Source organism: Brachycentrus maculatus, unplaced genomic scaffold (genome assembly GCF_059751285.1).
Source record: "Brachycentrus maculatus isolate JH-2025_06_01 unplaced genomic scaffold, ASM5975128v1 h1tg000933l, whole genome shotgun sequence".
Lineage (NCBI taxonomy): Eukaryota > Metazoa > Arthropoda > Insecta > Trichoptera > Brachycentridae > Brachycentrus > Brachycentrus maculatus.
Genome location: NW_028281655.1, coordinates 54,955 through 75,849, shown reverse-complemented (window position 1 = coordinate 75,849; position 20,895 = coordinate 54,955). Strand labels below are relative to the sequence as shown.

General features: G+C 32.5%; 1 protein-coding gene across 1 annotated transcript in view; it reads left to right on the top strand.

Moving 5' to 3' along the window:
* The window catches only part of LOC148299815 (venom dipeptidyl peptidase 4-like), a 99,741-nt gene extending 81,405 nt beyond the window's left edge, over positions 1 to 18,336 (top strand). The window contains exons 3-18 of the mRNA XM_088275641.1: positions 412 to 640; positions 1,941 to 2,035; positions 3,673 to 3,747; positions 4,044 to 4,296; positions 4,784 to 4,953; positions 6,074 to 6,168; positions 6,739 to 6,850; positions 7,707 to 7,802; positions 7,894 to 8,036; positions 9,098 to 9,308; positions 10,621 to 10,814; positions 11,854 to 12,048; positions 13,285 to 13,442; positions 14,620 to 14,711; positions 15,639 to 15,764; positions 16,822 to 18,336. Of these exons, the coding sequence (XP_088131767.1) occupies positions 412 to 640; positions 1,941 to 2,035; positions 3,673 to 3,747; positions 4,044 to 4,296; positions 4,784 to 4,953; positions 6,074 to 6,168; positions 6,739 to 6,850; positions 7,707 to 7,802; positions 7,894 to 8,036; positions 9,098 to 9,308; positions 10,621 to 10,814; positions 11,854 to 12,048; positions 13,285 to 13,442; positions 14,620 to 14,711; positions 15,639 to 15,764; positions 16,822 to 16,926 (2,349 nt within the window). The 3' untranslated portion in view covers positions 16,927 to 18,336. The remainder of the gene's footprint in view (positions 1 to 411; positions 641 to 1,940; positions 2,036 to 3,672; positions 3,748 to 4,043; positions 4,297 to 4,783; positions 4,954 to 6,073; positions 6,169 to 6,738; positions 6,851 to 7,706; positions 7,803 to 7,893; positions 8,037 to 9,097; positions 9,309 to 10,620; positions 10,815 to 11,853; positions 12,049 to 13,284; positions 13,443 to 14,619; positions 14,712 to 15,638; positions 15,765 to 16,821) is intronic.
* Positions 18,337 to 20,895: the final 2,559 nt, after the last annotated feature.

Below are 20,895 nucleotides of genomic sequence, written 5' to 3'. Positions count from 1 at the left end.
AAGGCAACCCTGAAGGATGCAGACCCCCAGGCAGACCTCCGAAAAGATGGAAAGACAGCTGGGAGTCGACATCCCAAGAGCGACATGCGGACGCACAAACAGATCTCTAGGATCTACAAAAAGAAGAAGAAGAAGAAGAAGAAGAAGAATAAAATATTAATTATATCGGCAGTTATAAACACAAAAAGAGTCCCAATACAATCCTTTATAGGTTGAGTATGTTAAATTAGATGTTCCTCCCGTCTGATAATGATACATTGGAATAGTACAATTAACTACTTATTTTGTGTAACTCATTTACCTAAATGTCTTTATTTATGTTACGTTTATGTAAAATTTCAAAATAAAATAAAATGAATAAACAAAATTCCAATCCTACGTTAAATTTTCCTCTATAATGAAAAGAAACAGTTTTCCCACTTGCAGGAGTTGATGGACAAGTCCAACCGCCGGAAGCTCCGGATATGGCTGCTATGGATCGTGCTGATCATCATAGTGGTGGCTCTCATCGTCACGGCCGCCATACTGCTCACCAAGCGAGGCGGCGGTGCAGACAAACCCCTGGCGGAGCCCATCAGCTTGGATGACGTCATGAATGGAAAACTCGTCCCTTTCAGATTCAATGCCACATGGGTATCAGGTAATTATTTCAAATACTATAAAACTAACAAACCATCAGAGTAGGCGGAGAGAAATGAACGCCACGCCACTCTGTCTTTGCAAACATTCTTCGCCTCTTCCACGTTCATGCATCTACATACCCGCTGATTGTTTCGACTCCTAACCTGACCGCTTTCAAGTATTTGGCATACTTGATCGTGCCAAGTTGTCAAAAGAAGGATGAAAGTAGACTGAATGCAGTCGAAATGCGATCTCTCAGAAGAATGTGCGACAAAACGATGTATGATAGATGTTCGAATAGTGAAATAAGGAAGGAATGCTAAGCTGAGACAAGCATTATCGATAAAATTAAGAAAGGTGTTTTGAGATGGTTTGGACATGTAGAACGAATGAGTGAGGAAAGAACGGTAAAACAAATTTATGAGGCGAATGTAATTGGAAAAAGGAGCAAATATTAAAGGTTTATAATAAAATAACAACTTTATAGTTTTTTACACATACCTATGTTTTATTTGTCTGCCTCCATAGTGTAATGGTTAGTACGTTCGGCTACGTTACTGGATGTTCGATTCCCAGGGGGAGTCAAATAAATGTATCACCTTTGATCCCCTTTCTTTCATGTGTTAACAATCAAGATAACACTGTGTTTACATGATGCTGTGCTCTATGCACCATCGGGTGCGGATAAAGGGTTAGAAGAATATATAATATTATATGATCATTGACATGTTGCAAGACACTTAGAACATAGGAGGTACACATAGGCATATAAGATGTAAAGAACTTGATCATATTGTGAACCAGGCAATCACTATATTGTAGTCATACAGGAGAAAGTGACCAAATGCATTTTTTACAAAAACGTGATTATTGACTATTTGATATCTTACTAGTTTAATATTGCCCTGAAAAAAATCCCAAAGGATTTTAAACTTGGAAGTATAATATATTGACTTCTTAAAATTGACTAACTGCATTGATGTTTATTTTGTTGCCAAGCAAAAGTGACTTAAATGGCCCTGAACATTTTACGTTTTGTCAGTTGGTCAATTTCTCCTGTACAACTATGAAATAGATCTTCCTCAAAAGATATCTAGAGGAAGACCAAAAATTCAAGTTTTTTCCCGCAGTTATTTCTTATCGACATTACACTTAAGTCAATCAGGAATAACTGCTGTTAAAATATGTATTTTGCTACCAAAGACAAAGATAATTTTTCTTAAGCGATAGTCGATATGGGGGGTACCTGACATGACACGCACAGAAGAAGAAGAATTAAAAAAATAATATTATTCATTTCAATATCATTATTTTTGCAGATGACGAACTGACGTACACGGATGAAGAAGGCAATCTATTGCTGTACAATGCTACATCCGATAAGACAGTGGTTCTGTTATCAAAGGACAATCAAGTGAGTTATGATAATTATTGCTTGAACAATAGCTATTTTACATGTATCATTTCTAGTTTTATCCTAGGCAATTATTTTAAAGAGCTAACAAATAACACGCGGTAAAAATTATAGCATACTTAGGTATCTTATTTCGCTGTATTATGTAAATTCTATCTAACTAACCAACCAACCATCGTAGAGTTTTGCCAGAAGGGATAGGACATCACACATAAAATAAAAGACAAATTTCGGTAGACACTAGATATAACATAATATGTGCATACGTGATTTTTAACATACATAATAGTAAGATATCAATAGTATGGTAGAGGAAAGGCTATTGAAATGGTATGGCCACATAGAGAAGCTGATCATATTCTGAACCAATGCAATGATTGCCTGCAATCGCCATGGATATTTTTTTAAAGACATCTAGAGAAATATCAAAGAATTCATGGATGATACAGAAAGATAACATGGACTGTGGACGAGGAGAGCTGACTAATCTTCAAAGATGATAAGTTGGGATGGAGCCAGGAAGAAGAAGAAGTATATACTTGAAATTTTAACAAACATTTAAAATAATTTATTAATAAAAAATATACATAAACTGGTCTTTATTTCAAGATAGTATGTAGATAGGCCTCACTGTATTGTATTGAGTTTATTGCGCGATCATTTTAATATGGGAAAAAAAACGTCAGGAAGTTTGGATAATAAAAGATATTTGAACACTGGTAGATATTAGAAATAGCATAACATCTGCATACTTGAATTTTGAACCAAGCTTTTAAACTAATAATGAAAAAAATACTTGAATGAACAAAGTTGTACTGACGTCAGACATTCTCCAGATGTAGATACAAATTTAAAGTCATATAAGATCATTTTGGTGCCTCGAAATAGTCTCAAAACTATATGAAGCAACTATTTGCAGTTTCTCAAATTCCTTGATCTCATATTTGTAAATGAATTAGTAATATCTTCATCTTCTTCATCTTCTTGCTCAATGCTGAGCGTCGTGGTCTTCTGGAATGTCAGGCACTTGGTGCACAAGTCCTCTCCATTCTTCCCGGTCCTGGGCCAACTTGATGGCAGCGTTTAGCGAGGATCCGGTTAATTCCTTTATTTGGTCTGTCCATCTTGTTGGAGACCGTCCTCTTGCCCGCTTGCCTTCAACTGTACCTGTTACTACCAGTTTTTCAAGACTCTTCTCGTTCTTTCTGGCGATATGCCCAAAGTAGGACAGAATCCTTTTCCTGCAAGTCGTGGAGAGTCTTTCTGTCACTGACAGTTCGCGGAGAATGGAGACGTTTGTGCGTCTTGCAGTCCAAGGAATGCGCAGCATCCTCCTCCAGCACCACATTTCAAACACATCCAGCATATGTCTTTCCTTTTTCCTCAGTGTCCATGTTTCCACTCCATACAGCGCAATGGAGAATACAAGAGATTTCACTAGACGGGTTTTCGTTTTCCTCAGTATGGACCGATTTTTCCATATCTTCGCCAGACTATACATTGCTGATTTTGCCATTCCAATTCTTCTCCGGATTTCTGCTTCACAGCCTCCGTCTTTAGAAATGAGTGCACCTAAATAGATATAAGGAATTAGTAATATAAGATCGGTATAATCATTCAGTGCATTTTTTTTACAGATTTTATCAACATCATTCGATCAACAATTCTCAGCTGACAAAAAGTACTTATTGCTTGCCTTCAGTTATAGAAAGGTAAAAGGTATTATAATCTTATGTTTTGTTGAAAATATCACATAAAAGATTAATGGTTTTCTATTTTGGAATCAAACCAATAATTTGTATTAAATTTATACAATAAATTAATCTGTTTTTTTTAATCATTTTTAATGTGAAAATTTGGTCGATTCAACCCATTATTGAACATTCACTCTTTTTTAACTTATATATATGCAATTCTGGTGGAATCATTCACATTCTCAACAATACATGTTTCATCTCATGTCGATACACCTATAATATGAAAGTAATTTGACATATGTTTGTTTTAGCTATATCGTCATAGCTACACTGCTCAGTATGTGGCCATTGAACTTGAGACAGGAGAGCAGTTGCTGATCACGCCGGACGCTAATGAAACCTATTTGGAATTGGCTGTGTGGGGACCGCAAGGAAATGCTCTTGCATTTGTTCAAAATAACAACATTTTCTACAGGAGTTCCGTTACTGCTCCCACTACCCAGATATCTAGTGACGGTATTCCTGGAACCATATACAATGGCGTAGCAGATTGGGTCTATGAAGGTTTGTATTATTTTTTAAATCGTACTGATCCGGAAGCCCTGGTAATGTAACATATGGTACACAATTTGTTGGTAAGTTTCATTGTCATCAAATACCGGTGACTGAAAGTGTCAGTAGTGCATTTTATTCCAGAAATAGTAGTTTATAAAAAAGGTCTCCTTCAAAGTTTTTTAATTTTCTCGAGACAAACATTTAAAATCGCATCCAATTAATTATTTCGAATTGTCTTAGAAACCCCTTCGAAAACAGTTGCTTTCTGATGATGTTTCTTCATAAACAACTGTAAAGGGTTTAACAGATTTGATGATATTGTGAAAAATAATGTTTTTCTTCGATCACTCCTCTACATGCATTCACACTTGCATACCTCTGTTTCTATCGCTTCTAGCACGCTCTCTTTCTAAAGCACATACCTAACAGTAATGATGTCATTTTACTTGCAAATATATATCATATTTTAGAATACAAAGCTGCTTTACATTTTCAGAGGAGATATTTGGGACTAATAAGGCACTGTGGTTCTCCCAGGATGGCACACACATGGCTTATGCTAAGTTCAATGACAGCTTGACCCGAGTTATGGCCATTCCCTTCTATGGCCACGCTGGGGACCCTGACTCTCAGTACACCAGACAGCTATCGATTCGCTATCCTAAGGTATGAATACTATAATATTAAAACATATTTATGATGTTAAATTGAACATTAGATAATTAACCTTCAAATTCAGTACACTCCCGTATAAAAAAAATCAGGTATTACCGATTTCTCGGTTAATCTGAGTTATGAAAAAATATAAACAAACATATAGTTAAAACTGTGCTATATGTGCTTATGTATACCTGCATGCTTAGTAATACAGACGTATTGACAGCGTGATACAACTAGAGACAACTACATTAAAAATGGATATTTTACACTTGAATTTGTTGTTAAGAATGATACTGCTAAGTATTGTTTGTATTAAAGATGGGTAAGATCTGATCATTTAGAACAGAGGCTCCCAAACTCTTTTATCTCGTAGACCCCTTGCCTTACCTGATATTGATTTTTATCAAATTCATTAACTTCAAATGTATTTTTAGTGAAGTGTAGTGAAAATTAAAAACCACACATGTTAGGTTTTATACATTTATATTTTAAATTCAAATTAAAACATAGACCCCTTGCAAGTTGTCATAGACCCCTAGGGGTTGATATAGACCACTTTGGGAATCACTGATTTAGAAGATAAGTGAATCTGTACTCTAATACTGGAATAACGGATCTTTCATCAGATAAATCGCACCAATAAGGCCGGAGAATTTTTATCACAAATATTTTGACAGTCAAGGTGTTTTACAAATATTTTAAGCCATAAACATGACATGTTCAATCCTTCAATAAATAAATCGAGAGGATTCTCAGGAAAGCGAGAAAGATGTAATTGAATGGAAGATTAACATACACAATGAATACCTGGAACAGGTGCAAGGATTTTTATATTTGGAGGCATGTTCTTAAAGGATGGAAAAGTGGATAAAAATATTGAGAGATGGGTGAATGCAAGGAATATAATAAATAGAGTGATTGTAAATAAAAATATGTCCATGGAAACTAAATTGGCAATTCTCAACAGAGTGCTAGTACGGACACTGATGTATAGAATCAAAACATGGATTTGGCAATAGAAAAATAATGCTGTCAAAAGAAATGAGTCGTGACTTAATAGGCATTCTGGTACTATATGTACAATTATTGTATTATTCTCTGAATCTGTATTATCGCTCTGTCCTAGGCAGGTACCACAAACCCGACTGCTGACGTGATTCTAGTCAAGCTTACTGAACCTATTCAAGTGACAAACCTACCTACTCCGGAATCATTGAATGAGTAAGAACTATTTTATTTTACACTGAACTCCCCTTTTATACAATGTATAACAGTGCAGAAAATCATACAAAGAACTCTATGGATAAACAAATCTTTGTTTAAATCCTGTTAACCTGAAATATTTGATAAAAATATTACACAGATTCTACTAAATGTGCATATTTTTTTAGTATTAATTTGCTTTAGAATATATGCATATTGAAAAAAAAATTATCATTTTTTTTAACTCCTTGAATTTCAATAGCCATTTTATTTTCAGAACCATATATTTTTTTCAAAGAAAAACTTTTTTTAAATGCAAAAACGGTGTTATAATAAAAAAATAAAAAGTTAAATGTTACCTAGGTAAAAAAAGAGAAAACTCATTTGGGAGCTATCGAATATCCTGCCTTAATATGCAATTAACTAATTATAATAGTTATTTAATTATGGTGGTTAATACTAAATGAAAAAAAAATTGTAAATGTTTGAATAATTATATAAAAATCATACATTACTGCCATCTATGGCCAAGTAGCGAACTTTGTCAATATTAAATTGTACAATAATACAAAACATTTCTCATTTTAGGCCACTGATTGCATCTATTACTTTTGCCACCAACTCAACAGTTGCTATTATATGGACTAACCGAGTTCAAAATGAATCTGTTACTGTTTTATGTGACACAACATGCCGACAAGTAAGTTTAACAATTTTTAACAGTTAAGAATAAACAACACATTGAAATCTCATTAACTCAAACTATTATTCGGATTTAGGCATAATTCAAAAAATATTTCAAAATTCTGGTTCTTCCAATGAATATAAATCCGTCCACAATTTTGGAATAGTTAAAAAAATGTTTTATTCAATATTATTATTGAATTTCCAATTTCATTAGCTTTTACTTTATTTGAATAACAAAGTAATTGTTTGAATGTTAAAAATATTGTTGTTTTAATTCAATTACATTAAATTCAAGTTTATTAAAAATCTTAAATCTCCTAAAGTAATTCAAAGCTGCATTTGAATATGTGCTTGTTTCTATCTGTGAGAGGTAATAACATGTTTTTTTACAGCAATGGCAGAGCCATCTGTTAAACGTAGCATTAACACACGCAATACTTAACAATGCTCTTGACACTGCTGTCACTTTTGATTGCATTGTCTTTTCTTAGTTTTTTTTAAAAATATATTCATAGCTTCACAAGCATTATGAAATCAAACATAATACATACAAATGTGTGGTACGTTAATATTTTATTTATTTTCCATTAGTTAAGTGCAGCTAGAGTGTTGTATTAAATAATACTTTGAAAATATCGCTACGCATTAGGTATGAAAAATTGCCTATTGAATTTTGACTTTGTGATTTTTATTTAACATATTCATACTGTATTGGTTTACGTTTTACTAATGATTTTTCAATGTGTTATGTTTATTTATGAACATAATTCACATATAAAGAATGTTTGAAATTACATGGTTGTTTAAAAACTTGAATGAAAAATAATATCTTTTAATCAATTATAATTTTTGTATAAAATTTATTTTAGATTTTTGATTACTCTGAGTCTGAAGGCTGGGTCGAAGTTTTAGAGGCACCTATTTTCATCCAACAAGGAAGATCATATTTAGCCATACTACCAGAGGTATATGAATATTATGTTTATCTATGCAAACACAATTATTTTTATGAACTGTAACAACTAACATTTTATTTCTTTGCATGTTTACAAACAGGAAATCGGTGATGATTCCTGGCGACAAGTGGCCAAGATATCTCAGGTTACCTCAACTTTCAACTCCTGGCAAAAAACCTACCTGACTAAGGTCCCTAAAACAGTTACTTCATTATTGTACTGGGATGAACACGCTAAAATGCTGTGAGTAAATTAGATATTATTTATCAATAACACGTTGATTGCCATGGAAATTTTCTGAATTCCGGTCTAAAAAGCCAATTCTTTAAATATATTATTTTACTTCTTGGTTTTTTTTTAAATTATATTTTCTATTAATTTTTTAATCAATTTTTTGTCCATGTAAGCCAGCGTTGATTTTTCCCAGAAGCTATCTATCCATATTAGCACTGATATGCTACGAATTTTATCGAAGCTGCATAAATATGGCAAGTAAACACAGTACTAGATAACTCGTAGTCGGTGTCCTAGCAAAGAACGCAATCTATGAGTTATCTCGTAGTTGGCAATCAACGTGTTAACAAATTCATAAACTGCAATGTCTTCTAATAGGTTGCTTTCGTTGTGCATAATTGTTTCGATTATCGCTGCTTAAAGAATGTGACCGTGGTAGGTGACATGGACTTATTAATATATGTGTGCATTTTGTCAACTGAATGCAGAATTATCATGCGATATTTACATATACAATAATTATTCAAGGTATTTCTGTTTTTTTTGTATTCTTAAATAACTTATTAACTGCTTTTCACAATAACTTCCTGTAGAAATGTATATAATATACTAGAGTTACACCATTACAAATAAAACTGTTAAAAATGACAATTTGGATTATTTATTGTTTGGAGTGGAGAGCTAAACAAATCTCACATAACCAAATGGTGACTTACCCTTCTGCAATATAATTAAAAAATTAATTAAATGAATTGTTGATTAGTTAAGATCTGTGTGTGTTTGACAGACGCTATGGCGTAGTTAGGTAGATGCTAGACCGCAAAACTAACGTCGCGGGTTCGATTCCCGCCAATTGCAAAATGAATTCAAGAAAGATTTATTTTCAATTGGTCTGGATGTTTGTGATGTATTTTTCACATTTACCTTCCCTATCCTTACCTTCCTACTTGCAGACAAGCTTCTCAAAGCAGCTTTGTGGAATATTAAAAAAAAGGTCTTGGTTATTACCATTATTATTTATTAAATTATTGTTTGAATACACATATGTACATATGTATATATTTTTTCAGGTGGTATATGGCAACCAGTGTAAAAGATTCAGCCTATCAACATTTGTATTCCGTGACTCTCGATGGAGAAATCAAATGCTTTACATGTAACATCACTCACTCTACTGGAAGTCAATGTTTATACAATGAAGTAGAAATCAGCAAAGGTGGCTCCTACATCGCTGTCACTTGCTTGGGTCCACAAATTCCCGAAGTCTACATTTATAACAAGGTTATTATGTTTATTAATTTACACACTGTAAATAAATTTATAGGTCTTCATGAATTTTATTTAACTATTACTTATGTAATATAATAACGATAATGGCCACCATGCTTTTGACACACAATTTGTGACAGCACAATACCTCAATTTCTCTGGTCCGTGTGTTAGCATTGTAATGATTTTTGGCTTAGAAAGTAACTACTTCTTTATACTACTGACATCTGTGGAAACAATCAAAGATCAATTTCATTTTGTACAGTTGCATGATAAAATTGGGATGTGTTGATCTTAGCGGTCACAGTAATAAGACACAATATATCTTCATCACACTCGCACCCCGTATTGCAACGTTGAATTTTGAGTGTAAGGGAGACTCAAATTTCAAACTCTAAATATTCGTTTCCTAGTAATTACATATTAAATTAAATATGTTATCTTCTTTAAAGCTTAAACGAATAATTTGATTGGTTCATTACTAAATTTGATAAATTGTCCCAGCAGTTGTAGTAATATCCATCTATTTTATATTTAAGTAATACTTGGTAAATACCAATATTTATGAAAATTTAGGTAAGTTTCACATAGTGTTTGATAATGATGTTCAATGTATTGAAACATGTTTCACTATATATATATATATATATATGAAAAGTTGTGTATATTTACCAAGTAAAAATCAAAAAGGAAATAGTTTGTTACTTATTTATATATCTGTCTTATAACGAAAAAGAATGATTCTGAAGAAAACAAGATTAGATTAAAAACAGCAAATTAAAAATATCATACTCCACTGTGCGGCGTAAATGTCATAACTGATTTGGAATGCAGGGATCTTAAAAGGATACTGACTATCTCACATATCGCTCACTCCTTTCAAGAACGTCATAAATCGAAAAACCTGATTTTTCAGGAGAACGTTTTTAGAAAGTATAAAAATATAATACAATTTATTAAAAATAAATATCAAGCCACTCATTGAACTTTTTACTGTGCTACAGATCTTTTTAGGTAACCTGAAGGTTTTTTTCTCCATTTGAAAAATAATTAGTTTATTTTAAAAAAATAATTAAACAATACCTTTTCTTCAAAATGCAAAAACAACACTTTCTGCCCTGTAGCGGGTAAATAATAAGTAAAAAATATGCCTCTTTTGCTGGGATAAAGTACATTTTTTGGGCATTCCGAAAACATGCATAACTGAAAATTGACAATTTTTGATTTATGACGTTCTTGAAAGGAGTGAGCGATATGATAATATACCTACATTTTAGTTAAAAGCACATGATTTTTACAACACTTTTCATATGCTCTTTTTTAGGATGGTGTGAGGATTAGGGATTGGGAGAAAAATGAAAGGTTATCGGAATATTTGTCATATAAGGAAATCCCTGTTGTGAGACGTTTCACCGTTCAAATTGCAAATAAAGATTTACCACCTGCCCAAGTACTCTTGATGACTCCTCCAAATGCTGATCTATCTGGTTCAACAAAGTATCCTATGCTTGTCAACGTGTAAGGACATTTATTTTTACTATTAATAATACACAAAAAAAAGCTTGAGTTAACCTTCGTTTAGTCAGTCAACCTTCAACTGAAACTAGACAATATCAAACGACTATGGCTTACGTAGGTTCCATACAAAATGAAAAACAATCCTTATATTTGCTTTATATTTAAAGCACTTACTGTGATTTTCCATTTTATAATTAAAATGTAACTTTGTGTCAAAATAACTATAAATATTTATTATAACTTAATTATAATGTTTACCGGTTTCGAAGCTAACCACTTCTTTATTAAGACTGATTAATACTAAAATGGTGGTAAAAAAATTAGTATTAATCAGTCTTGATAAAGAAGCAATAAGCTTCGAAACTGGTTGACATTATAATTAAGTTATAATAAAATATTTATAGTGATTTAAAAACAAAGTTACATTTTAATTATACCTTATAAGTATATGCATTTAAAAATTACCCACACAAATCACAAAAGAGCATCTCCTAGCAAAAAACACACAAATCTCTACCCAAAAACACACTTTATGAAAACATGCCATACATAGGTATACATGGAACCAAAAGATTAAAAATGCATCAAACAAAATTAAAGAAATACATACCACTTTTAGTTGAAGGAACTTTGAGTATTGTACAATGAAGCTGTTTAACCAACATTCACTATCCAAAGTCATCAAAAAATTAACTATCTAAAAAAAAACTATTAATATTAGGATAATGGAGGTGGGTTAATTTGGAATAGATTATGTTATCTGGCAATGTCATCCATGATTTCATGATAATTTATTAGTCAAATAGCTTTAAAAAAAGCATTGTCAAATGTGTTCTCAGTACAGAAAAACCTATTTAGGGCACATTATTGTAAATTGTAATTGAATATAGGTTTGTATTTTTTTAAATACTAATGGATTGATAGCAATTCCCTATACTCTCAGTTATGTAGAAGAGAAAAACAAAATCTTTCAAAAAAGTTGACAGTCATGTCAAGTTTATTGAGGATATTTGAGGGTAAATAAATATAATTTCTTCAGATATGGTGGTCCTGACTCCTTTCAAGTCCTCGAGAGATGGCAGATGGATTGGGGAGCATCATTAGTCGCTCGTTGGAACATTATCCTGGCACTGATAGATGGCCGAGGCTCCGGATTGAAAGGAAACAACAATCGCTTTTCGGGATACAGAAGCCTGGGAACAGTTGAAATTAACGACCAAATAAATGTTACAAGGTATGAATATGTTTTCTTTTTTTCTTTGTAAGATGACTTCTTCTCTTTGGTGTCATTGACCATCGTGAACATCCTCTTTCCTTGTTCTCAATATATTGTGTACAGTTTTCCTTAACATCTTCTGACACACTCTGCCATCTGCATCGTTCTAACCACTGTTGAGCTTATGGCAGCCTTGATTTGGTTAGTCCATCAAGTGAGGATCTTTCTCTTCTACTACCTTCGACCCCTCCCATGACCATTAACTTTTAGGGCTGTTATCGTTTCTTCTGGTGATGTGTCCAGTGAATTCGAAGGATACGTCTCCAACACCATATTTTGAAGGCATCAATTCTTTGACTTTCATGGTCTTCAATAATTCGTGATTCTCCTCCATATCGAAATATGGGGAATCAAGTGCCTCTTAACTAGCTGAGTTTTTATGGCCTTGAAGATATTCTTATACCTCCAAATTTTATCCAACCTGATGGTGGCATACTTAGGTATCACATTTCTTTGTTTGATTTCCTCAATAATGTTGTACAAAATACTAAAAAATTACACCAAAAAAATAATCCAAAATAAAAGAAATTATATTTATTGTTTCGGCATTAACTTTGTGGTAAGACATGTTACAATGATTAAAGAAAACAATTCGTTTTTTACCACTTAAGTTTTATTATAGACTACATGTTTCAGAAGTTAAACTTCCATCATTCAGACCTGAATGATGGAAGTTTAACTTCTGAAACATGTAGTCCATAATAAAACTCAAGTGGTAAAAAACGAATTGTTTTCTTTAATCATTATAATACAATGTATTAAAAATATGTTTTCTTTAATGATTGTAAAAGAAATTGATTCAAATGTGTGTGCAGTTTGGCACTATATGGTAGCAAAACCTATAGAGATAAAGAAATATTAGCGCAGTTTGGGTTGTGGTGTTGGAGAATAATGGTAGTGATAAATGAAATGTTTTAAACAGGAGTGAAAGAAAAAGAATACGTTTTCAGAAATAATAGAAAACATAAGAAAAAATATGATAGATCAACGACCTTATCATTACAATAATAGAGAAGAAAATATAAAGTAAAACCAAGAAGGAATTATAAAAATAACTGTGAGAGCAGTTAATACAAAATGCAGGCATCGGGCTGTATAAAGATCTATATATTAAATATTTTCGTTATTATTAAGTTATGAGAAAGGTAAAGATAATTTTTAAAAAAAAATTAATTTCCTACTTTTTCTGCCTAGGCATCTCCAAAGATCTCTAGGATACATAGATCCAGAAAGAACTTGTATTTGGGGATGGTCGTATGGAGGTTTTGCGGCTGCTCTATCCCTCGCTAGGGGTGGAGATACATTCAGATGTGCCATTTCAGTGGCTCCTGTAACGGACTGGTCTTATTACGGTAAGATTTATTTACTTCATTATTATCCTTTTCTTATTAACACATTGTTGTCAGGCAGTTTTTTCATCAACCCTGACCCTAATTATACTCATACAGTCTGCCGCCCGACCCTAAGTATACTAATCACAAGTAACCGCATACCCAATTCTTCGACGTCTCTCGTGCTCTACCAAAAGTAACCAAATATAACGTTTTTAAGCGTATGTAAAAGATGCTTTTAAGCGTTTTCCGTAAACAATGTGTTAAGCCCTTATATTTTGATATAATGTTAGAAATTAATATTTCGTGAGGTTTTTATGAAAATGCGATACTCAACCAACCAACAAACTAACCATCACGCCGCTCTCCTCAGGGGTAGATAGAGAGAATAGAACGCCACACCAATCTGTCTTTGCAAACAATTCTCATTTCTTCCCCATTAATGCGTCTCTCAATACAATTATTTTGACCACTTTTAAATATTTGAAATCCTTGATCATGTCAAGTTTTTCTCAGTCTCCTCTGCTCCCGTTTCCAATAACATTCACCTCGTAATTTTTTTTTACCATCCTTCACTCATTCAATTCATATGGCCAAATCATCTCAACACACCTTTCTTAATTTTAATGAATATCTCAGCCTTGCATTTATTCCTTATATCACCATTCGAACATCTATCATACATCGTTTTGCCACACATTAGTCTTATTGCATTTTAGTCAAAATGCCCAATGGGGTGGCCCAATGGTGCATGGGGCACTGCATCATATAAACACAGTGTTATCTTGATCGTTAACACAAGAAGGAGAGGTGATCAGCCCTTCACTTCAGGTACCAGTCCAGGGTAATATTGAATGAATATCAAAGTGAAAAAATCACTTATATTTATTCAATCCTCCTCTGGGAATCGAACCTGGGACCTCCAGAACGGTAGCAGAGCGTGCTGACCATTACACTACGGAGGCGGACAAAAAGATTGGTATATAATATTCATATAAAAAAATGGGATAGTTCCTTCTTTTCTGCCTTTAAAATGAGGACGTCGCAGAAGGTAAAAATACCCTTCTCGTCCTTAAGCGTCAATCAAACGAACGGGTAGAAATACCTTTCCTGTCCAAAGTATGTTTTACTTTATTTTTCGTTCATCGTAAAAGACTGTTTTCAGTGAGATTCAATTTCATTTTATCTATGTTTCCAGATTCAATTTATACAGAAAGATTCATGGGAATTCCATCACATGAAGATAATCATGATGGATACATGGTGGCGAATCTCAACACTCCAGAAGTTGTAAGTATAAAAACCATGTACCTAGTTGATTTTTTTTAAATAATATGTTTATTTTAATGAAAAAAAAATCATGGTTCCTTTGTCCCCATGCATCTGTTCGAGTTAAGTGCAGTAAGTCTGTACTCTTCTTTTTCTTGATTCCAATATGTTTGATGATTGGTTAGCTCCTTTCATAGTCAGCTCCTCTTGTCTTTACCCTCAGTTTATCTCTTCAACTCGCTACAGCGCATGCCGGAGATGATTTCGTCTATGTAATTTAAACTGGGTCGTGCTCTGGAGTTTGTGTCTTCACACATGCCCTCGCAATTGTAAGAAGCAAGTCTGGGTGTCTTATATTATGGCCTATGCATTTGGCTTACTGTAAGAATACTACAGTAAGAATGATTAAATATAAGAAAACCATTTTTATCCTAAAGTCTATTAAAAAAAATAATATATTATTTAATGTCCAATTGATTCTGAACGGCTTATGCAGCACCGCTTATTATGTCCCTATTTAGGCTCCATCTTATTAGTTTTATAGCCATTACCTGAGTATAAGTGGTACCTACTGATTATATTCAAAGTTACTATAATTATAATAAAATTCTTGATTTAAAAATTTAAAGCCAAAATACTCACAGTTTATACCTGACTTCTTTCCTTCTGGTGCCTAGCCGCACCTAGATCGTGCATAGGGCACCGCATCAAATCATTGTGGTGTTAATATAAGGCAGGGTGATCAGTCTTGCGATCAAGATTCATGAACATAGGAGTGTAATATGTTGTTGACGTAAGTGAGGGATCTGAGGGTGAGATAGTAGATACTATTGAAGAAGAAAAATAGAATAAGATAAACGACTAGGAAACTCAGGTTGTATATTCGTAGTAGCTTGTCTCTTGATTTGACTTACAGACATATTGATTTTAATATTTAATCATTTTCAGGCTGAAGCACTGAAGAAAAAGAAGTTTATGCTAGTACATGGAACATTGGACGATAATGTACATTACCAGCAATCCATGATGCTGTCACGATCTTTGCAGCTGAATGATGTACTCTTCACTCAAATGGTGAGATGTCACAATACTTCTTCTTCTTCATCTTGTTGTAGGCCTTGTGGCCTGTTTTTAAGAGGGATTAGCCTCCTGCGATGTCGATTCCCAGCTATCGACCCATCTCTTTAGTGGTCTACCATGGGGTTGGCTGTACAGTGCGATGTGGAGGAGTCTGTATGGTTCCATTTTCCTCACATGCGCATACCTTGTCTCCTTTGTTGCCTTCCCCACCTAACGACATCTTGGATCTCGCATTTTTCCCTGATCCTGGCGTTTCTTATTCTATCTCTAAGACTATTGCCTGATATGCTTCTTAGAGTCTTCATTTCTGACACTCTAAGCGCGTTTTTTGTGGCAACGGTGTCCGCTCTCTGTCATAATACATTATTGTTAAATGTATCTGTATCATGTATTTTAATATTATTAAAATTATGTTTTCTAAGGATGAAAAGATTGATAAAGAAATGGAAAAGAGAGTGAATGGTGCACTGAAATCAGACAAAGCAAATAAAAACCTTTCATGGAAAGCTAAACTGGCAGTGCACAATGCAGTCCTGGTTCCAACCCTAATGCATGGAAGCGAACCATAGAATTGACAAAAGAAGACTGTATGATGTCAGAATGCAATTTCTCGGAAGATAACGCAGCATAACGATGTATGATTAGGTTTTTGAATGGTGAAATAAGGAAAAAATGCAAGGCTGAAATAAGTATTATCGATAAAACTATGAAAGTAGTAATGAAAGAACAGTAAAACAAATTTATAAAGCAATTACAGTTGGTAATAGAAACAGAGGAAGACTGAAGAAAACTTGGCATGATCAAGTATATCAAATACTTGAAAGAAGTCAGGTCAGGGATCGGAATAATCGGCGGGTATGCCTGAATGTGGATGAGGTAAAGATTGTTTGCAAAGACAGACTGATGTGGCGTTTTGTTCTCTCTGCTTACTCCTGTGGAGAAGGGCATGACGGTTAGTTAGTTAGTTAGTTTTTAATTTAATTATTATTTAAGTCATTGGTATTGTTTTACGGTTACTTATTTTAATAATGTATTTGTAAATCATTTCCAGAGTTATCCCGATGAAGATCATAGTCTGACGGGAGTCAAACCGCATCTTTATCACTCTATAGAAAGGTTCTTGGAGACAAACTTAAGAGATCCTGAAGAATTGTGAATATAAATATGTATTAAACAAAATATAAATGTGCCAATGTGAAAAAAAATGTGTACCATGAAATAAATTACCAAAACCACTCAATTCCTATAAAATAAGCTAACAGTTATTTATATTTTCTCCAGAATGATATGTATGTAGTTTATACATATTGTTATGATACTGTTTGTTATTTCATTAGCCCTAGGCCACTGGACTTGTTTCAATGTACCTTAATATGGGACTATCGTAAAATGTACAACGCTAAGAAAAACTCATATTTTACCAAAAACATTTACTAAAAACACTAAAAAGGGTTTCTCAGAACTTTTAATAAAATATAAACATAAAATATTGGTAAAAAATTAAGATTCTTGCAAGTTGTCAATACATCCTTTACATGGTTGCTCCCTTTGAATTGAATGCGCGTTGTAAATTTTACAAATGTCCCGTAATTTAGGGTTAAAATGTTTTCATAGTATTCATAATTTTTTCATATAATATCCTAAATTCTGTACGCACAAGCTTAACAGTAAATAAGCTGTCCCTAGTTGAAAATTTGAGTTACATATCTTGTAAGGTTTTACATGTGTCATCATTTTTATCAGATGGTTCTGCAAGATACTTAACTCAATTTTTAACCTTTCCATTCTGGCGATATGTATTTACTACAACCGGACTAAAATAACGAGAAAATCAATATGAAATATAATAGCTAAGGGCTCAGAATTTTTGTATTCCTACGTAATAAAAGTACATAAAAATATTATAATATTTTTATGTTATTAATGTTATTCATTTGCAGCGACAGAAATAAATAATTTGAGAAAAAATTGGGGATAGAATCACCAATACACAAATGTTTCTCACGCACTCAGCTTGATACTTTTTCCTTCAATCTCCTTTTAGTAGCGCACAAGTCATTTTTTCGGGGTGGTTGTGCCGCTACGCTAGCTATAGCAGCTACTTGCGATGTATTTTTTTTTCTCGTTTTCAGATACTCACCACAGCTAACTTTACAAAATTGTTACATTTCACCTTCAAGTATGGTTAATTAAATAACATTTACAGATATTCACATTTTTCCCGTTTTTAATTAATATTTTCATATGGTGTAAAAAATACATATCACCGTTGTACGTGGAAGTTTTTAGCACCGCAAGGGAAATGTTAAAAAATTGATGAGCTTACTCACTTTTAATCCTGTGTTATGTATATATTTAGGTATAAAGTATGTTTCTCTTTATGATTATTACCATGCATTTACTTAATACCATTTTGTTATATTAATCTGTTTATTAATCATGTTATTATTTATTTATTTTGTTGTGATAAGCAAACTAAAGTCTTTTTTTAGATATCACACTCTGTAACGGAACCAGGTGAATTATTGTGGTCATGAATCGATTAAATAAAAAGTGTGCCAAAAAACTGTTTTGATTATGATACGATGTGAGCCAGAAAGCTTTTTTTGTGTATATTTGTAACTCGGAGAGCATTCCATTGTTAAATGTCATGACTGTTCTTAGTCTGGGCGTAGTTTAGTGATTTTTGCCCGTTAGGAAATAGATATTATTTAGCTGTCTTTAATGAATTACTTATTAATCTTATAGTCATACAAACATTAGATTGTGTAAGTCGATGTAATTTTTTTGTCGAGTATAATATTTGATTATGATTTTTGTAATCATAAAACGTATGTAGTTACCTATTTTTTACATTCTTTATGTAATTTTTAATTTCTTTATTCTACTTTTATTTCAACTTTATCCTTCTACAATTACTACTTTGTTCTACTACCAAAATGTCAAATTTTTTCAAATGATTTTTCTTCCTCATACATTTTTTGGCAAAACTAAATTTCTATAATAAATAAAACATCAGCTAAGTATTATATAGCTTTATCCACTTTGATTTATTTGACGAGTAACCGGGTTTCATTGTTGACGACATCATCAATCTAATGGTAGGGTAAATATTTTTTATCTCTTATTTCAATATAATATTTTGTGTAGGGCCAGATAGGTGATATCGGTGATGATAAAACTCAAGTAAATTAAACGATATATAGTTGATGTTTTATATATATACATATATATATATATATATATATATATATATATATATATATATATATATATATATATATATATATATATATATATATATATATATATATATATATATAAATATTGAATATTTTAATATACAGGGAGTTCTACACATACAAATTATCAAATATTTACTGTTTTATTTGGTTGTCTTGCACTGGACCTAGCTTTCGCTAAGGATGGCATTGTTTCAGTACATAAGGTTGGATTGCAACGTTTTCCTAGATCGCTGCTTGGATAATGTTTTGTTTGTGCTCTTAAAGTGCCAAGATACGTATAACACCAGCCCATCAAAAGGACACCTTTGTTAAAGTTGCAACAACAAAAAAACTCATTTTCGTGTTAAGAAAATACTCTGTATGATTAAATTAAATCTCATGTTAACATAAGAGTACAGTATACTCCTGATTTTCGGGGGTCGGGTCAACCAGGAAGCGGATTATCCGAGACACTAGTCATTGAAATAATATTTTATTAATTCACAAATATTTCATTATAATACTTATAATCTTGAGGGCCGAACCCATTTGTTATCCGTAGTGATAGATTAACAGTATCTCACTTATATATGTATCATGTTTATGGCTTAAAAATCTTTTGCAACCTTTTTTTCATAGTCCTCATAATATTTGTGATAAAAATTCTCCCGTCTTATCGATGCGCTTTAGCCGACGAAAGATTCATCATTTCGGTATAAGTGTACAAATTCATTGATGGGATCTTCTTAATAATCGTTTCATACCCACCTCTAATTGTGGTACCATTCTTCAAAAATAAACATTTTCAAGTGCAAAATATCCATTTTTAGGTTAGTTTTCTCTAGTCGTGTCATTTTGTTAACATATCGCCCACTCCTTTCAAGAACGTCATAAATCAAAAACCTTGATTTATTAGGAGAACGTTTTTAAAGTTTTAAAATATAATACAATGTATTAAAAATAAATATCAAGCCACTTATTGAACTTTTTACTGTGCAACAGATCTTTTTAGGTAAAACCTGAAGGTTTTTTTCTTCATTTGAAAAATATTTAGTATATTTAAAAAAATGATTAAACAATACCTTTTCTTCAAAATGCAAAAACAACACTTTCTGCCCTGTAGCGGGAAAATATTAAGTTAAAAATATGCTGCTTTTGCTGGGATATAGTACATTTTCTGGGCATTCCGAAAACATGCACAACTGATAATTGTAATTTTTTTTATTTATGACGTTCTTGAAAAGAGTGAGCGATGTGCGTCTTACTAAGCAAATAGGTTTACATAAACACATATAGCGTAGCTTTAAATTTCTCTTTGTTTTTTTCATGTTTTCGCATTAACAGGGAAATTATTTTACTTTTTTTTTTTTCATTATCCATCCCGGAAAATCGGTAGTGTACTGTATGTATATTGTAAGATAAAATTATTTAATTATGTTACATAGTATTTGATATGTAAGTCAGGTAGATTTATAATCCCCTTATTTTATTATTTTAAGATTAGCCATGCTGGAATATGGCTCTTTGATAACCCCCATCTTTATGTAATTTTCAACCATTAGTTTGAGTAATCTAAGAGTATATTTTACTATAATACATGCCCTATACATACCAAAACAAATATGCAATAGAATAAAATGTATACTATTTACAATGTGTTGATTGAAGGGGAATATTATTTATAGAATTGAAGGTCAAGTAAGTGGTACCAATATAAATCTATCGAAAAATTAGCAACAAAACAAAAGCTTTTCCATAGAGCAGCGGTCGGGGAACCGGGATAAACCGGGATAACCCCAAATGCGGTAAAAATGTTTTTTTTTGGGTAATAAGGAATTTTTTCTAGTTTGCTATTTCATAAATGTGTATTTTTATTACCAACTTAATTCAGAAATTGATAA